The sequence below is a fragment of the Diadema setosum genome, chromosome 16, assembly GCF_964275005.1.
Source record: "Diadema setosum chromosome 16, eeDiaSeto1, whole genome shotgun sequence".
NCBI classification, from domain to species: Eukaryota; Metazoa; Echinodermata; class Echinoidea; order Diadematoida; family Diadematidae; genus Diadema; species Diadema setosum.
Genome location: NC_092700.1, coordinates 18,544,840 through 18,563,585, shown reverse-complemented (window position 1 = coordinate 18,563,585; position 18,746 = coordinate 18,544,840). Strand labels below are relative to the sequence as shown.

General features: G+C 39.5%; 1 protein-coding gene across 1 annotated transcript in view; it reads right to left on the bottom strand.

The window, feature by feature from the left end:
• Positions 1–217: 217 nt before the first annotated feature.
• LOC140239531 (uncharacterized) overlaps positions 218–18,746 on the bottom strand; it is a 33,273-nt gene continuing 14,744 nt past the window's right edge. The window contains exons 2-8 of the mRNA XM_072319366.1: positions 7,304–7,473; positions 6,265–6,496; positions 4,985–5,169; positions 2,450–2,618; positions 1,795–1,833; positions 1,178–1,266; positions 218–274 (exon numbers count right to left, since the gene is read on the bottom strand). Of these exons, the coding sequence (XP_072175467.1) occupies positions 218–274; positions 1,178–1,266; positions 1,795–1,833; positions 2,450–2,618; positions 4,985–5,169; positions 6,265–6,496; positions 7,304–7,473 (941 nt within the window). The remainder of the gene's footprint in view (positions 275–1,177; positions 1,267–1,794; positions 1,834–2,449; positions 2,619–4,984; positions 5,170–6,264; positions 6,497–7,303; positions 7,474–18,746) is intronic.

The following is an 18,746-nucleotide window of genomic DNA, read 5'->3' as shown; positions in this document are numbered from 1 at the left end:
AGACTGAGTCACACATGTAGGAAATTGTCACAATACAATAATACAGGACACATATGCCTGGTATACATAACATCAACTTAGCTCACTGGCCTACGTCTTGGAAATCCCATTGCACAGACTCTCTTACAAAATGATATCTATATGATATACTACTATTCTCGGCCGGTAATGTTCTTCGCAAAACTGCAAATCAAGCATTCTAGGTGGTGATTCCAAGTTAAAACTTACCAGATTCAGACAACAGAATGTTTTCACAGTCTGCTGAGTACTTGAACTATAAAGCAAATGTTAAGAAACGAAAGTAAGAAACTTTGAAATGACATCGAGGTTTTTGATTTTTGTTACCTTAGCAACTAGTTTAGGATGCCTTCTTATAATAATTAGGCTCAAGATGTTGCATCCTGGTATTTGCAAGAAAAATACGGACATTTTTGATAAAAGAAATATTTTGTTTCTGTTATAAAACGGCCAAGGGAAAGCAATGTCTTCCTCCAGAAGCAAAGTTCAACCAAATCTGATGGCCGTGGGATTAAAATGTAGCCGCTCATTACCACTTTACTCTTCGACATCAGTGTCTGAATGAATGCTGTGAAACATGTAATGTAGCGTAGCACTTCAGCAACAGCCTGTCACACTCCAGGCGCATAGTTTTACTCGTATAGCATCATATTGATCTTCCAAAATGATAGCTAACTTAACGTCATTTCGTGTACTTTCACTGGATGACATGCATATAAATGAAGAGAAAATCGTTTCAAATCATAAATGAATTAATTCAGAGAGAATATTTTTGTTTTCATAATGTGCAAAGCTTCAAGAACAATAATTTTGTACATTCGATTTCTTTTGCTAAGTGAAAATAATTGTTACCATTATTCATTTATCGTTTAATTTTCTTATGACAATTTCGTTGAGCTTCTTTGCAGATCTCCAATTCACAAATTGTCATTCCTTTAATTACATATACCAAGTAAGAAATAATCTCACATCCGCATCTAGGACTCCACACCCTACAAGCAATGCTTCTATGTAGATTCCTCATATTTCACATGTTTTATTGTCTTATAAGCTGTACTTGACAATTCATCCAGGCTTTTGTATTGTGATGTTTATGTTTTATGTATTTCTTGAAATGTGGAATATGGAACAATAAAAAAAAAAACCAAGATCTGCTTACCGCTGGTACTTGTCCGAGGTTGTCAATTACCATTCTTTGGTTACCAGTATCCTGGATGTAGACAGTACCGGGACCTCCGGCCTCCGATGCTGCCAAAGTTGATTGGTACGAAGACAGACATTGGTATAGAAACAGACATTGGTGCATATACTTTCATCTTTGTCTATAGCTGTAGTTTTCTATTGAACAAAACTTTTTGTTTATTTGCTTTGTTTTCATTAGATGAATTATAAATACATTTAAAATCAAAGAGTGCTTTATTCTATGTTGTCTGACAGTGCATTCTGCTATTGCATTAATTTGGTAATAAAAGGTTGTCTCCAGCTTGGGGAAAAGTGTGAAAAAGGCGAGGTCACACTACTTCTCATTACACACAATCTTTATCATTTGCTGTAGCACCATAAATTATACCGAACCTTATATTACCAGTTGAGGACGGGCTGATTTTGCTACAACACTCATTTCCCATAGACACTTGCCCGAGCACACTCGGGACTCCGTCCTCAATTGGTTGAGACAAACAGGACAAACGGGTGTAAATAATGTCGAGCAGTCGAAATTATTTCGATGTTCTCATCACTGGTAATGTATCTATACAAAGATTATGCACCACTTACTATCCGTATCCTGGCCACAGGAAATATCTTCGATTGTGACTGTAAAGGATGAGAACAAAAATAATGTTTACTGTGCAATATTTCGAATATCACACTTGTAAGCACACAAATACGGAAATATGAAATAGCACTGCGCCTATATATCCAGGGCTATAGACTAGTCTCATCAAACACGCGGTAGCTCTTTGATACTGCTCCTTGTGATTACATTCATTAGATATCTAATCTTATTTTCATGATGATGAATCTAAATATAAATCATAGGTTATCTTGTTATTCTTCTAAATCTGAAACAACACTTTTGAGAAGATATTGAACATAGTCCTTACAACTATATTATTGCCCCCATTCAAACTAGCGTTTCATAAAAGCAATAAAGCAGATAAACAAGCCCAAAAAAAAGGTCCATCAGAATTCGATTAAGAAATATAAAAGAGATATAGATCTGAGTGTAAGCCGCCGAGCAGACAACTCAATGGAGTCAAACTCCCACATCATAACACTTAGAAATCGTAATGATTGTAATGAGAGATAATTATCAAATGTCTGCACCTATGATATGGCTTCATTTTAAGACGTACCAGTATTTTAATGTGATGATATGATTGACATGTTACCTTATATATTTATGGTAAGGGGAAAGTGTGAAACATACCAGGGTAGTAACCAAGAAGTTCTGCCCTCAAATAGAAATGGTTCGTTCGACTCCCCAGATCAAATATCAGGCTCTGCGCCAGAAGTGGTACGTCTAAGTACGTCGTTCTTGAGGTTGTCTGGGCCGTATTTCCTTGAAATACAAAGGCACTTGACGCAGACTGCACTCTCTGTTCGTGTGGAAATCAAAACAGAAAATGCTATATACAAAAAATGGTAGATGGCGGAACATGAATCTACATAAAATCATGCTTGTTTATTTGTTTGTTTGTATGTTTGTTCGATGTAATCTTATCAACATCATCAAATTTAAAGATTTATGACGAGCATGACGAGTGTGCACGGAATTGATACAAGCATCATCCGGTTCCCATAGGCGATGATAAAATGGTTTAGCACAACTGCTTGAGCGGCTTAGATGGAAAGGGACTGAGCTTTGGTGGCTTATTTAGGTCTCATTGACTTAATTCTCGTAGTGCTTGCTGCCAACTACGTTCGAATGTAAAGCTAACATCTAGGGTTATGTACACCCCCATCCCACAGATACTTTTTCTCATTGGTCACTCGTCGGAAGCAAAGTATGTTGCTTCCGGCCACCCACCGAAGTGTATCGGATCGCGGTCTGATGAATCGATTTGTGTTAGTCGACTATCATTTCAGTGTCAGACATGTTGCGCGTGATTCTCATCGGACGATCTTGCCTCATCGGATCACCGCCCGACATGTCTGACACTGTCCTGATAGTCCCACAATGTAGAGTCGGATTCATCAGACTGCGATTTGCGACGCGGACGTTTAGGACGACGATTGCATTGGTCGTTCTCCTCTCTCCCTGCGTCGCGTTGCAAAGTAGCGTTAGATAACGCAGAGACGCAGCCTACTGTACTTAGTTAAGTGGCGTCCGCGTAAGATCATTGCGTCAATTAGCTCTCTGCTGCGGTGTGAATTTATGCGGACGCAAAAGATGGCCCAGAACCGACTGTGCAAACTCAGACGACGCGAGGTCGATTTCTATAACCAAATATATTGTGCGCATGCGCAGAACATTTTTTTTTCTTTTTCTCTCTGAATTTCATCGTCGCAAAAATCTACAGCTCCCTAATCTCGGGGGGGGGGGGGGGGGGGATGGGCTGTAGGGACTGTAGACACCGTGCCGGATTGACCGAGAACAGTGACCAGGGCAAGAATGTGATACGCATAACACAACGATTTGAGCACATCGATTAGTTATAAAGGAAGTATATTTCAAGAAAACCAGACCAGCAAACAAACAAACAAGCAATGAATAAAATAATGATAGTGATAGATAGATTTAAAAAATAGAGCTAAAACACACACCACAATAAAAAAAAGGGGGTTATTAAAAGCGGGACAGCTGTGACATGGTTAGGCCTACTATAACATCCCACATACGTTTGTTTGACCAGACCAGGTTAAGGCCGGTAAAGGCGCTCCAGTAGCTAGCAAGTTCTCATGGCACACATCCGAGCACATCGCACAAGTATTGATACATCAGTATCGCTTTATATCGTCTTAAATCTAATGTAAGTCTCGTTCATTCGACTGCCGCTGACAGCGGTTGTACCGCCTGTGTTGTGATTATTAAACGCGATTATAAAATAAAAATCTGCGTGGTTGATGGAATACATTTTTTTTTCATCACTATACTTCACGTTTGTCAATCGATGTGGGATAACAAGCAAATGATCATCTCCGATTTCTCGGGCAGTGGATACAACCTAACATCAATGATCCTTGAGGTGTCTATAAACCCTCGCTTTCAGCTCAGCTTGATAGACACCTCGCGGATCACCTCGGTGGTGTTAGGTTGTACCTTTAGCCCTTGCAGTCGATGATTATTTGCTTTTATAACGAGTGCAGTATTTTAGACATTAAAGGGACTGTACAGTACTGGTTGAGGTGGGGATTCATGTTTTGAACATTCCTAGGTGAGATAATGAGAAACCTCTTGTGAAATATGAAAGAGAATGTAATTTCAAGAAGGATTCAACGGTTATTTGATGAAAATCGGTTTTCAAATGGCTGAGATATCCAAAAAAGTGATAATAATAAAAGGTGACAGGCCACGCCTTTTATTAAGATTTCTTTGTCTCAGCCATTTCAAAACCGATTTTCATCAAATAAACTTTTGATACCCCTTAGAATTGCATGCTCTTTGACACCTCATAGAGTGGTATCTGAATATCTCACAAAACGTTAAAAGCTAAATCCTCACCTCGACCAGAACTGTACACACCCTTTAACATGATCAAATATTTGTTCATACCTGTAGTCCCATTCCAGGAAACCCGCAGTGTCAAACAGGCATTACATTGCAAAATGTGCACAAATAAAGGGGGGAAAAGCAATAAAAATGTAAAAGCAAATATATTAGATGCAGTCACGAGTAAGGTAGTATACCAGAATAGACATGACATTTACAGTGTTATAATAGGGTCATTGCTATGACTACCGCTGTATACAGCAACGCGTTAGAGAAAGCAAATACATGTATGACAATATTTGAGTCATATACCTTGTATGAAGTCCATGGGTCACTGCCAACACGGGTTCGAATCGTGAAGTCATTCACGTACTGGCTTGAAGTCCCTGTGGTTCGTATTGCCGTCAAGTAGAATGGCCTGCCTGCACTCAGGGTTCGAACCCCAGTTGAAGTTGATTGTATGGTCTTTGTCAGGATGACGTCATCCGTCCCATGATCTGATCGACGCATTGAGCAGAGTTAGAAGCAAAAAAGGAAACAATCTCAAATTCCCTAAATTTTACTTCAACGTTATATTCTTCAAATATACTGAGATTGAAATTTATTTTCCAAATGAGAGGGGATGGGAAATAAAATGGGTCTTATGAAATGTTACAGCAATCTAATTCTAATACAGTATAAAAATAAGATATGCAATGCAATTCACTGCTCCGCACATGTTGCTTTTTCTTTTTTCCATTCTTTTTACCCTACTAGATTCCCCTTGTAGACGTCACAAAGTTAGCACAGACAGTTCAATGCGAAATTGCCCAATTTGTATATATTGTATTATCATGTTTATTATTTACTCTTTGAGGCTGCCATCACCATCAAGCGCTTTCTTAAGATGGCAAGCTCTTGCATATTTTTGTTCCTTACTCTTTACCTGGAAACAAGAGTATCGTCGATTCCTTTGATCTTATTGTCATCATATTTAAATATTAAAGATTGTTGTGATTGCTATAATATAAATGTAATACATTTCCCCTATTTTGCTGTCAGACACACGTGTTGTCATTTTCAAGTATGATTTCCTTGAAAAAAATTGCAGAAATAAAATCAAACTGAAACTTAAACTTTCTAATCACATTAAGAATAGCAAGGTCTCATTTTGCAAAAGTGCTTTCACGCCAAGATAATCGAAGAACCAATATTTGCCCCATATTCATGCGCCGCTCTTATTTGCTTGAGAGAGGATTTGTAAACTTCACAGTATTTGGTTAACAAGGTTAACCAAGGTTAACCAAATTAGCTTTGGATAACGGAGAGTTTCGGAATTTCCCAGATGAGACAGACGGCTTTTCTAACAAATGATACTTAGTTATTTCTTTCCATGTATTCCCCACGGTGCCTTTACAGCCCCCCCCCCCAAAAAAAAAACAACGCACACACGCACATACTCTATTAACATATTACTTTTTTTTTTGTTTCGTTATTCAGCCGTGATTGATGTATATCATATCTTATTTGCCTTTCAAGTCAATATTAGTCTATCATGATCTTGGGTTATATCGCTCTGATGTTGTGTATGCCGAGAAGGTCAGATTTCTTACCAGGACGACCCCCAGCAGCAACCATCTCTCCTTGGAATGTAGCCACGTCAGAGATGACCGATACTCGACCACCGCTGCCTCCTCCCCCTGATCCCACTGAGCGACCACCGTTGGCCTCAATTCGTCCAGTCCCCTCCAACCGTGTGGCACTGATGAACACGCCTCCACCACTTCCACCGCCTCCTCCGGGTGATGTTGCCGGGCAACCATTTGCGGACACAATTCCATCAATCTGAGAAGACAGTGAGATTCTTCGTCATCAAAGATGTGTCTTTGTTTATCCATGTGAACACAAAAATACATTTTTCCAACCAATGAATAGTCTGTGATTCAAAGTATTTTTGTCACATGCCATGTCCAACAATGAATTCAAGAATGCAAATTAAAGGCATAATTTACCATTTGCCATGTTTGCGGATGAAACAAAAACCCAGCATTAGTGCTTTAAAATAGTTTTAAAATGTGAGTTAGGGATAGAGACAACCACTGTCAAAATTTGAATCCGTATAATCGATGTTAAGTGTTGTTAAATACATTGTTAAATACACAAAATGTTAACAATAGTTATAATAAAAATGTTTCGAGACTAAACCGTATACAGTTACGGTTTATTGAGAAAAACCCTGATGTCTCCTTGTAGATTACGTTTTATTGCAAATATTTCATATGGGAGGATGTTTTATGATACAACAGACCTACACATAAGTATGCATCAAATGTGATATCTTGAACATTTTTGAAGTCACTGCTATGCTCCCAAAGGTAAACTGGACCTTTAAGATGTAACGCATGTGATTATGTTACAGATGTATGTGACGGTAGTTGTTGACAAATAGTCGTAGCACTGGTATTTTGTGCAGTGTTACTGAAATGGAAGAAAATGTACTTGTAATGAAAATGGCATACTGAGAATAAATCAAATCAAATCAAGAAAAAAGAGGGAGAGAATAACTTACAAAAAATAAATACGCAGACAACACTTGAACCGAAGTAGGCCTGCTAGACATGAAAAAACTGACAAAACAATGATAATGCCTACCTGTGCTTGTGTTGCTTGGACAATCCTGACTACTCCTCCTCCGCTACCACCGTTTGAACCTCCTCCGGGACTGCCTCTTTGGGTGGGGCTGGAAGAGTTTCCATAGCAACGGGCATCCGTAGCTCCCAAGAATGATCCAGTGGGTTTCCCCCCTCGTCCCCCAAAGCTCCCTAGGGATGATAGTTGATAGACTATAAAGGTAGATAATGTCTTAATTTACATGATTTACGTCATCTATGTAATCATCTTCACTATAGGATCAGCGGCATGTGACTATCTAAACGTCGACGCATATAGGAATTAGTTCGTGATCATGTGAATTTCATTGCCTTGAGATAGAGCATCCCACTCTGCACATACCCAGCTCACGTAGGCTCTGCACGTTATTTGCGCTGTATCCCGTGACAACCGTGAAAATCAACAATGAAACTAAGAAACTGTTAAGGACTTTTAGAACTCATTGGACGTTTGAAATCTGACATACTGTATCCTTTTTATTATGTGCGTCTCAGCAAAGTTTAGCGTGTTTGAAGCAAGTCTAGGCAGAATTTGTTCGAGAAAGGAAAGTACAGAAAGAAAGGATAAAAGAGAAATAAGAATAAGTACAGACCTACGAAAAAAAAAAGTATGCGCACAGGGCTTGTGCAAATATTACATAACCTGTAGAAGCTAGGCACGCATTTCTGTTTCGCGCAATCGCTTGCCTCTACGAGGCGGTGTGTTAGTAACTTGCTGAGCACCTGACGCACATATGTGTCTGTCATGCTTACAGACGATAAACCAATTTTAGAGTGTCATATATAATACTTGAATGCTTTATATTATTCTGATCAGCGGCTGATAGCAGCCTCAGTTATCATCTGTGGAGTGACACATGACAAAGGGGCGTTTTTATACGCGACTAAAACTCCTTTATAGTCAGAGTAAATACTAAATATCAAATGTTGATTTTAATTCATAGCAAAATCTAGCCGGTTGTTGCTATGTAAGGCAATCTCTATGCGATAGAAAACTCACCCCCCCCCCCCAAAAAAAAAGGGCATACGCAAACTACTGTTTTTCAATTTTTTTTCAAAAATTTCCGCCTGCTTCACATATGCCTACTCTTCTGCCTTATAATATCTTAAAAAAGAAAGTTCACTGTGTGTTGTCCTGATGGGAAGAGCAAGATCAAACTGAATTCAAGGGAGTTACAAAAGTGTAATCAAAATCGGACATTTTTTTACGTGCATATGATGCTGTAATTTGATACTCAACACAAAACATTCCTGAAGTAACCACAGCTGAGAAAAACTTGGCAGTGAATAATGTTATTTGGCTTCTTTTTGTTTGTACATTCACATTTTTCTTTTGATGTGTGTTGTCTGTGTGTGTTTATATGGAAAGGAACATTAAGAGCTGACATAGCTGAGAGGTTGCTTATACGACCTGTCAAAGTGTGGTCCGCGTATACATAGTGCCAACAATATATGCCATATCAAGAGGAAAAAAAAAATGAAAATGCCATGGCGAAACATTCGGTCTGAATGATTAAAGTTCGATAATACCGCGGAGTGCTTCCCATTTCAGGTTATGTAAATTAATCTTCCGTTATCTCTTTGCAATATGCATATGACACTCTTCACAGTATGATTTGAATAACATAGTCTTAAAAAGGACAAGCAGGGAAAAGTACTGTTACATCTGCTTGTGTAAATACACCTTTTTCCTGATAAATTAAATATGGTTTACCAATAGTTTGTTTGTATCGATCTCTATGACTCCTGTTAACACTGTGACTGTCTTCACATTATGAAATTACAAATCTTTATTTCATTTTCCCTCCAAAATGTTTGTGACACCTTTACAGTCCCACGTAATGTGTTCAACCGTTTCATTCTTTAAGCATCCAAATGAACATAAATGAGAATAGTATACTAACTTCATTTTAAGCAACTTATAGTTTAATGGTAATATGTTATTAAATATCTTAAACTGAAATTCTCTGCTTCTTGCATCTGTTGACGCTTGCACAATAAGTTTGCGTGCTATACATAATCCTGCTGTGTCATATCGATAATTATAGACTGCATTCTAAAAGTATTAATCGGAGTTTCATAATGATTCTACTAATATGTCTGCTCTTTAATCGGGCACTCAGGGGTAAAGGTTCCGGAAGGACGACAATGTATTTTACGACTTGCTGGAATTCTACACTAACAGATAAAACCTGAAATGCAAAATACCTTGTAACCTCAAATAATCATTGTTATCAATACCAATTTCTTCTTGCAAAGCTCGAAAATCTTCGAGGTAACCTTCAGAGGTAATGGTTTAACAGAATTATACCTTTGGCCTTTAAAACATTCTTCTGTAGAAAATCATCTTTTTATCAATTTTTATGTCAACATTGTTCAAATTCTAAAAGCTTGATTTTCCATTGGTATGGGTACTGATAGCCATTTCTAAAAACGGACATATAAACTTAGAAATTCGTAGAATCTCGCAGTTTGATAGATTTCCATCAGTGATATAAATGGTCTCTGTAACACAAATGAAAATTCTACGAGGCATTATACAAGGTAATCACCTCATGTCTTCCCCGTTCGTTGTGTATTTTATGCTTTAAAACTTTTTATCCCCTTCCCACAAGAAACAAGTATTCGAAATTCTGGCTAAAACATTGTATTGTATTGTATTGTATTGTATTGTATTGTATTGTATTGTATTGTATTGTATTGTATTGTATTTATTCAGACAAATCAAAAACAACATGTCTAGGGGTGCAAAAAAAGGCACGAATACCCATGCATGTCTGCACCCCTGGAGTACATCATCACCAAATTAAACAAATTAGAAATTATGATCGGTACATTGAAATACACAAATCGAAATACATATAGGTATAAATATAATACAGTTATTGTAAAATGACAATGAAATCAAACTCTGGCCTTCGGAACAGCAATATATTGGACAAAAAATCGGTAACCAGTATAAAATGTAAATAAGTGATATTGCAAGAGAGGAATAATCATCTAAGACAACAAACCATATTGCAGGGTATACTAGCGGAATATCAAAACATGGACGAATACATAAAAAAAAAGTCTATATCATAGTTGTTATGGATACATACAGCATTGTATTATCATTTCTGGGCACTTGATTGTTCCGCGGAGGAATATGTAAATAAAGAGTTCGACAAGATGACCGAGATCGACCAAACACCTTGTTTGAGAGTCTGGGTATATTTTGGTGGTTATGATGGTTCGCTAGGCCAAGTTAACCTCCCGTAACAAATTGGGGGCACGTCACAGGAGTTCGGCAGGGTTTCTGCGGACTTAGGTGATTTGGTCGGGCTTGATATGATCCCAGGAGTGTTTTTTCGTTCTCGCTTGGCCGATGAATTTCGGTGAGTAGCGTGGTGTAGCACTCTATGCTATGTCGTGGACATGGGCGATCGCGATACAGTTTACGTCGCGTCGCGCAACTACGTACAGTACTGTATGTAGTTTGCATCGTGATTGTTACAGTTTACTGTATGTGCAGGTGTTACGATTTGAGAAAGCATGATGCGTTTTATGGCGTAGTGTGTGTGTGGACGCGGAGTGATATGTTATACATTTTGATGTAAATCGGTCGTCTTTCTGTGTCTGCGCGCATGCGTAAGGGAAGCACACGTTCGTATTTCTTTCGGGATCGAAAGGGTTAATTTGGCACGTGCGTAGTGTTGAGGATGGTTTAGTCCGGTTATACGCTGTGTGTGTGTAGTGTCTGCGTGGAAACGTTGGTCAAACGTTGGTCGTTGGTCCCGTACACGGTGGTTCGTGTGTGGTTTAGCACACGGGTTATTCCACGGTGGTTTGTATGTGGTTTAGCATACAGGTGATTTCACGGTGGTTCGTGTGTGGTTTAGTACACGGGTTATTCCACGGTGGTTTGTATGTGGTTTAGCATACAGGTGATTTAACGGTTGTTCGTGTGTGGTATAGCACACAGGTTATTCCACGGTGGTTTGTGTGTGGTTTAGCACACAGGTAATGCCAGTGTTGTTCGTGTGTGGTTGAGCACACGGGTTATTTCAAGTCAGTTCGTATGTGGTGTAGCATACGGGTTATTCCCAGTCGGGTCGTGTGTGGTATAGCATACGGGTCATTGTTTATAGTTCGACTGGTTTTCTTTGAACAGTTGAAAAGGGTTTTTTTCAGCTGGCTGGCTGGTGAGAAGTCAGGTTTTCTTGTTGCACTATTAACTGTACATTATTGGTGCATAATGGAGAAAGATCAAGAGTTTTCCATCGAGAAGTTTGTGGATTCACCCACAGTTGAGGAGTTGCTAACCTTGAAAAAGGTTGATTTGTTGCGTGTTGCAGAAAACTACAAGGTTCCTGCTGTGAAGAGTACAATGAAAAAGTCAGAGATTACACAGCACACAATCAAATTTCTTGTAGATGAAGAAGTATTTCCCCTCCAGGCATTGCGTAACTTATCAGGTAGTCCCCCTGGTGATGTGCAAGGGAGTGTAGAAGTACGTCTGAAAGAGCTTGAACTTGAGAAAGCGAGAATTGAGTTAGAGAGAGAGAGGGTTTCTCTAGAAAGGGCTCGTCAAGTCGGTGAGAGAGAGTACGGTGTAAGCGTCGGTGGTGGGCATTTTGATATCGCCATAAAATGTCAGAATGGTCCCCGAGTTCGATGAAGGAGACGTGGATAGATATTTCCTGCACTTCGAACAAGTGGCGGATAGCATGGAATGGCCGAAAGAAAAATGGCCTCATCTTCTGCAGACTAAGTTAAAGGGAAAGGCATGTGATGCTTATGCTTCACTTTCGCGCGAAGAAGCTCAGGATTATGCAATAGTAAAAAAGGCAATCATGAACGCGTACGCCTTGGTTCCTGAAGCGTACAGACAGAAATTCAGGAATAGTAGAAAATTAGAGTCACAGTCAGTCAGAGAGTTTGCAAAAGTGAAGGAAATCGCCTTCACTCTTTGGCTGCAATCAGTAGGCGTGGCTACTGTTGAAGATTTGCGGGAACTTGTGCTACTAGAGGAGTTTAAGAGTTCACTACCTCAAGAGGTGCGTACACATATTGAGGAACAAAAGGTGAAAACTTTGTCGGTAGCTAGTACAATGGCTGATGAGTATACTTTGTCCCATAGTCATGGAAACAGGTATGTAGGAAGCAAATATGCAGCTCCTTATCGTCTAAGTGTTGGCAAGACAAATTCTAGCAGTAAGACAGAGGTGAAGACTGGTCTAGTGGTAGAAAATGAGACTGACAAGAAAGGTAGGAACACTGAGAAGCCTATTGTGTGTTTCCATTGTAGGCAACCAGGGCATGTGAAGTCTACTTGTCCCGTTCTGAACAAGAAAAAAGAGGAAAAAGACAAAGAAAAGAAGTCTCATCCAAATGGATTGGTGAGTCGTTCGGTTGAATCGACAGGTGATTGGTGTGAACAAGTTCAGAGTGTGATTAAGTCGGCTGATCAAGACAAGATTAAGTCTCAGTATGAACCATTCACTTCTGTAGGCTATGTGTCATTGGTAGGGTGTGATGAAGCCAGAAAGGTTACCATCCTGCGAGATACTGGTGCATCTCAATCATTGATTCTTGACAGTGTTTTACCTTTTGGGCAAACGTCGTCCACAGGCACAAGTGTACTTTTACAAGGAGTAGAAGGAGGTTACGTTGAGGCCCCTCTTCACACAGTCGATTTGCAGTCAGGCCTAGTTTCAGGAAGGGTGAGCCTTGGTGTTAGGAAGTCACTTCCTATGGATGGTGTAGCATTGATGTTAGGCAATGATCTTGCAGGAGACAAAGTGACTATTCCAGTGGTCAGTGCAGTCCCTTTGGATAAAGAAGGAAATGAGACAGCTGCATTGGTTCAGGAATTCCCTGAAGTTTTCCCAGCTTGTGTAGTCACACGTTCCATGTCTAGAAAATCAGAGGAGTCTGAATTGAAGGCTAGTCCAGGGGATATCGGTCTAGAAGGGAGTTTCTTCTGTCGGTTAGATGATGTAGAAGCAAGTAGAACCGCAGCATCAAAATCACATCAGATAGTGGATGAGTCTCAGCCTGTAGATGAAACTGAGATTGGGTTGAACAAGAGCTCTTTGATTGACGCACAGAAGAATGATCCACAGTTGGTAGCGTTGTGTGATGGTGCTCTTGCTGAAGAAGAAGCACTGAGTGAGAGGACTTGCTACTATAAGAAAGGAGATGTGTTGATGAGGAAGTGGATGCCAGTTGACTCTTCTAGTGATGAAGAATGGCGAGAAGTTCACCAAATTGTCATTCCAAGAGTATTTCGTAAACATATCTTGAGTGTGTCGCATGAGTCAGCTCTTGGTGGTCATCTTGGAGTCAATAAGATGGTTGACAAGATTTTGAAACATTTCTTTTGGCCTGGCTTGAGACGGGATGTTTCAGATTTCTGTAGAACTTGCCATGTTTGTCAAGTGGTGGGAAAACCTAATCAGAAGATTCCTCCTGCTCCCCTGAAGCCCATACCAGCATTTGATGAGCCATTTAGCACAGTTATCATAGACTGTGTTGGTCCTTTGCCAAAGACAAAGGCTGGACATGAGTACTTGCTCACTATGATGTGCGCTTCTACGAGATTTCCAGAAGCTGTGCCACTTCGGCGTATCACTGCACAGAACGTTAGCAAGGCGTTAGTGAAGTTCTTTACAACGGTTGGCTTGCCAAAGGTGGTGCAATCAGACCAGGGTTCCAACTTCACTTCAAAGATATTTCAGCAAGTGATGCCTGAGTTGGGTATCAAATGTGTTACCTCGAGTGCCTATCATCCACAGAGTCAAGGCGCTCTGGAACATTTTCATCAGATGCTGAAGAACATGATGAGAACATACTGCTTTGAGGTCGAGAAGGACTGGGATGAAGGCTTGCCGTTGTTGCTTTTCTCGGTGCGAGAGTCAGTGCAAGAGTCCTTAGGATTTAGTCCCTTTGAGTTAGTGTTTGGACACGAGGTTCTTGGTCCACTGAAGGTCTTGAGAGAGAAGCTGTTGGGTGAGGATGAGTCACCTGGTTTGTTGAATTATGTGACCACGTTCCGTGGTAGGCTGACTCGTGCACGTGAATTTGCAGCTGGACATTTGAGAAACAGTCAAAAGAACATGAAGCAGTTGTTCGATAAGAGGTCCAGGGAAAGAATGTTCAGTCCCGGTGAAAAGGTATTGATACTGTTGCCCATTCCTGGTAACCCTCTGTGTGCTCGCTTCTCTGGTCCCTATGTCGTGGAGGAGAGATTGAGTGATGTGAATTACATCATTCAGACTCCAGACAGAAAGAAAAAGAAACGGTTGTGTCACATCAACATGTTGAAGAAGTATGTTGAAAGAAGTGCAGGTGAGAGTGTGAAGCCAGTCATGTATGTGGTAGGAGCAGTCCAAGATGTCCCTGTTCCCAAGACGAGGAAGGAGCTGATGAGATTCATCAGCATAGCCAGATACTACCGTCGCTTCTGCCATAACTTCTCGGATGTTGTGGCACCCTTGACTGATCTCCTGCGGAAGAACGTGAAGTTCCAGTGGTCAGCCGCATGCCAGTCTGCGTTTGACCAAGTGAAGGCAATCCTGTCGAGTGGTCCTGTATTGGCAGCGCCGGACTTCAAGAAAGGCTTCAGCCTAGCTGTCGATGCCAGCGATGTCGGAGCAGGCGCCGTGCTGATGCAAGCTGATGACGATGGAGTGGACAGACCGGTCTGCTACTTCTCAAAGAAGTTCAACGCGCACCAGCGGAAGTATTCTACCGTTGAGAAGGAGACCCTAGCGTTAATTCTTTCGCTCAGCCATTTTGATGTCTACGTGGGCAGCACAACTCAACCGATTGTTGTGTGGACTGATCACAACCCACTGACATTCGTCAACAGAATGAGAAACAAAAACCAGAGACTGATGCGATGGAGTTTAATCCTACAGGAGTATAACCTTGACATTAAGCACATTCGCGGAAAGGAAAACATTGTCGCAGACGCCCTTTCCCGTGCTTAATTGAGACATCTCGATATTTTGTCTTGTTGCCAGATGCAACATTTGTGCAAATGTATTTTATGTTTGTAACACTTTCAACAGGTGTAATTTTGTTTTGCAAGTACACAGGACAGTGTGTGTACATCATGTATATGTACAAGTGGTACATGTATGCATCTTGCATACACTATAATTGTGATGCCAACAGCATGAATGGCACTTTGAATGTGTAAATAACAACATGGAAGTATCTTCAGACATGTTTGTGTTAATAAGGAAACACAGCAAACTATATTTGTGCTTTGAGTCACTCAACAAAAGAAGACACTATGAAGGCTGTTTTAAGTTACGCTAGCCATCAACAGTTGTCAAGAATGTGAGTTGTTGGTAAAATGATTTCAAACAGGTAGTGTTGCTGTTTGTATAGAGAATGTGGTGTATCAAGTAATGTAGGTACAGTTCAGGTACTTGAAGTTTCATACTTGTACATGTACAGGCGTTGGTTAAATTTGTTGTGGCATACACCCTAAGTATTGGATGTTACCTTTTGGATTTAATTAGCATAAGTATACTGTATTAGGTACAGCAATTATATAGTTATACATGTACAAAACTTTTGCTCATTATTATAGCTCAATCATAGCCTTGGCAAAGGTGTTCAGTATTTCACAGTGTATCCAACATACCAACAGGCATGTATTTAAGCTGAATGTGTTATACCAGGATGTATACAGGCAGGTATACACTCGCTTATTAAGTTTAGGTGTAGACACAGGTTATCATCAAGTATATCTCATTCAGGTTCATTTGATATTTTGTCAGGCAGGTCATACTCTTGGTGTTTTGTATGTTGACAGGAAAGTTTTCAGAAACATAAGTAGGATATATGACATTTGTTGATGTTTTAACGTTTCAATAGATGCTGACACAACGTGTACAGGTATATGTAAGTCACATATCATGGAATATGATATTGTGGTTGTAGGTAATATGATGTACAGTATATGATTACATCAGTTGGATTATATGCAGTTGTTTGTGGAAGAGATGACGTGTTTATGATCTTCGTACACAGGTTAATCATTATGACAGTGTAAAATTGACTTATATGTATGTTCTAATGAGGAAACCATCTGCTTTTGGTACAACGTGTATTGTTTGTATGCATGACATGATTGCATAAAGGTTAAGGTGTTGAGAAAGTTAACATTGCAGTATTCAGTGTTGCACAACTACATGCAATTCCAGTATGCTGTAACTCACAAGCAGCAGTAATTCACGAGAGTGTTAGTTTGGTACACGTTGAATGGTACTAAAGTCGTACATGTTTTATCACAGGTTATGATGATAATATAACCATAGCATACTTCGTTTATGTGTTCTTATAATGATGCAACCATGGTAAACTCATGGAGTTATAAGAGTGAATTGGAAGAGGAATGTACAATGCTGTTCCAAAATATTGTGCCAACGTACATAGAGTCCATTTGTGTTAAAACGTTAAATGCACTCTTTTAGGGGGGAAGTGTTATGGATACATGTGCATTGTATTATCATTTCTGGGCACTTGATTGTTCCGCGGAGGAATATGTAAATAAAGAGTTCAACAAGATGACCGAGATCGACCAAACACCTTGTTTGAGAGTCTGGGTATATTTTGGTGGTTATGATGGTTCGCTAGGCCAAGTTAACCTCCCGTAACATAGTATATGCACATTAATATTGCACCAGACAGAATAAGGTTAAAAATTCACCAATGAGACTTATATGTTATACAGGATACATTGTAAAATGAATTCACATACATAAAAACTGTCTTAATAAATATTTAAAGCGAGAAAGAGATGTACTGGCTACAATGTTACTTGGCAATGAATTCCATTCTTGTGAAGTCTTGAGATAAAAAGGACATTTGAAATAATCAGTTCTTGCAAACGGGATATGTACTTTCTTATTATGATCATTCTACCAAATCTGTTCTCTCGTGTAATTCTTTGTTGTCCAGTGTTCACTATATCATTTATCATTTTGTAAAACATTATAAGTCTGAAATACTTACGTCTTGTGATTAATTTCGAGAAATGTATCTTTTGCAACAACGTATCATAACCTGTTTCCCAGTCACGAAACAACAAACAAACCTCTTCTGAACACGCTCAAGTACGTTAATGTGAGATAAATCTAACAATTTGATGTGAAGGATATAATTTTCCCCTTTTAGGTTCATGTCGAAAATACATTATTACAGAGTTGTACGCTAAAAGCGAATATAGACGTTAGATGCCATTACATCAACATATCAATTAATATCTCTACTATAACCTAAGCAGCTGCCCATCACAGGATTTTTTTTCTCTCTCTATTTTGATATTGTTCTATGTTACTGCATATAGGTATTTCCCCTTTTGTTGTTGTACTTGTTTGCGTATTTGTACATGTTTCGTTGGTTTTGTAGTTACCTAACTCTGTACCTTTCTTTATTATTGTATATGTTTGTTCACGAATTTGCAGAAGTCTAAGAACAGGTTTGCTGAAGCAATTTGCCGTGATTAAATAAAACGAACTAAAACTGAACTGAACTAAACCAATATCACGTGATTTGCATAGGCGTGCATACTTTCCTGATTTCGTTTGTAAGATTTGGACTTGAACCCGGAATGGAAGGCTTCTCTAAGGCAAGAGTAGTAGTAAAGTGCAATCTTAAGAGTGAATCTTTCCTTCTCACTCTTCTTTTTCCTCTCCCTCGTTTGCTTTGTGACTTATAGAGTTTTATGGGCCAATATTTGCCTATCTGAAGGTGTGTACGTGAGCACACACGCGTGTGTTAGTATGACCATGGACCTGGTGGGCCCCGTTGCAAGAAAGTTGCAATCAATTGCAAATAATTGCTAATTTTGAAACAACCATTCTGATTGGCTCAGGGTCTGCCCTATTAAGAAGACATGCATGCAACAATGAGTTTGATTGGCCAGTGACAATCAGTTGCAAGTTGCGTTTAAACGCAAAGTTTCTAGCAACGGGGCCCAGGTCAGACACGGATGTTCATCGCCCGTTAATTCATTAAAAACATCTGTTTATGTCAAAAGCGTCACAAAAACATTTTAAACCTGCTTTCCTGCTTTGATATCACCTGGATGAAAACAAGACGGCGCTCTGAGAGATCTAAAAACTATATGCGCGGAAGATTTCTCTAAAATCAAGAAAAAAAGCACATGCAGTTGTAGTGTACATTGGGAAATCATCGCTCAAGCAATCTCGTTTGCGAAAGGCACGTATTTTGCAAGAGAATGCAAACATTTTTTCAGGTTGATTGTGATTGTAATCTATTTTCCCCATTTTCTCCACATTATTTCAGAGTAAACATAGACAAAAACCGTAGATGACATGTATGATCATATCATTAAAGTTACACGAGTGTGCACAAACGTCCACTTCTGTAAACATGGTAAAGGAACCCCAAACCCAAAGAAC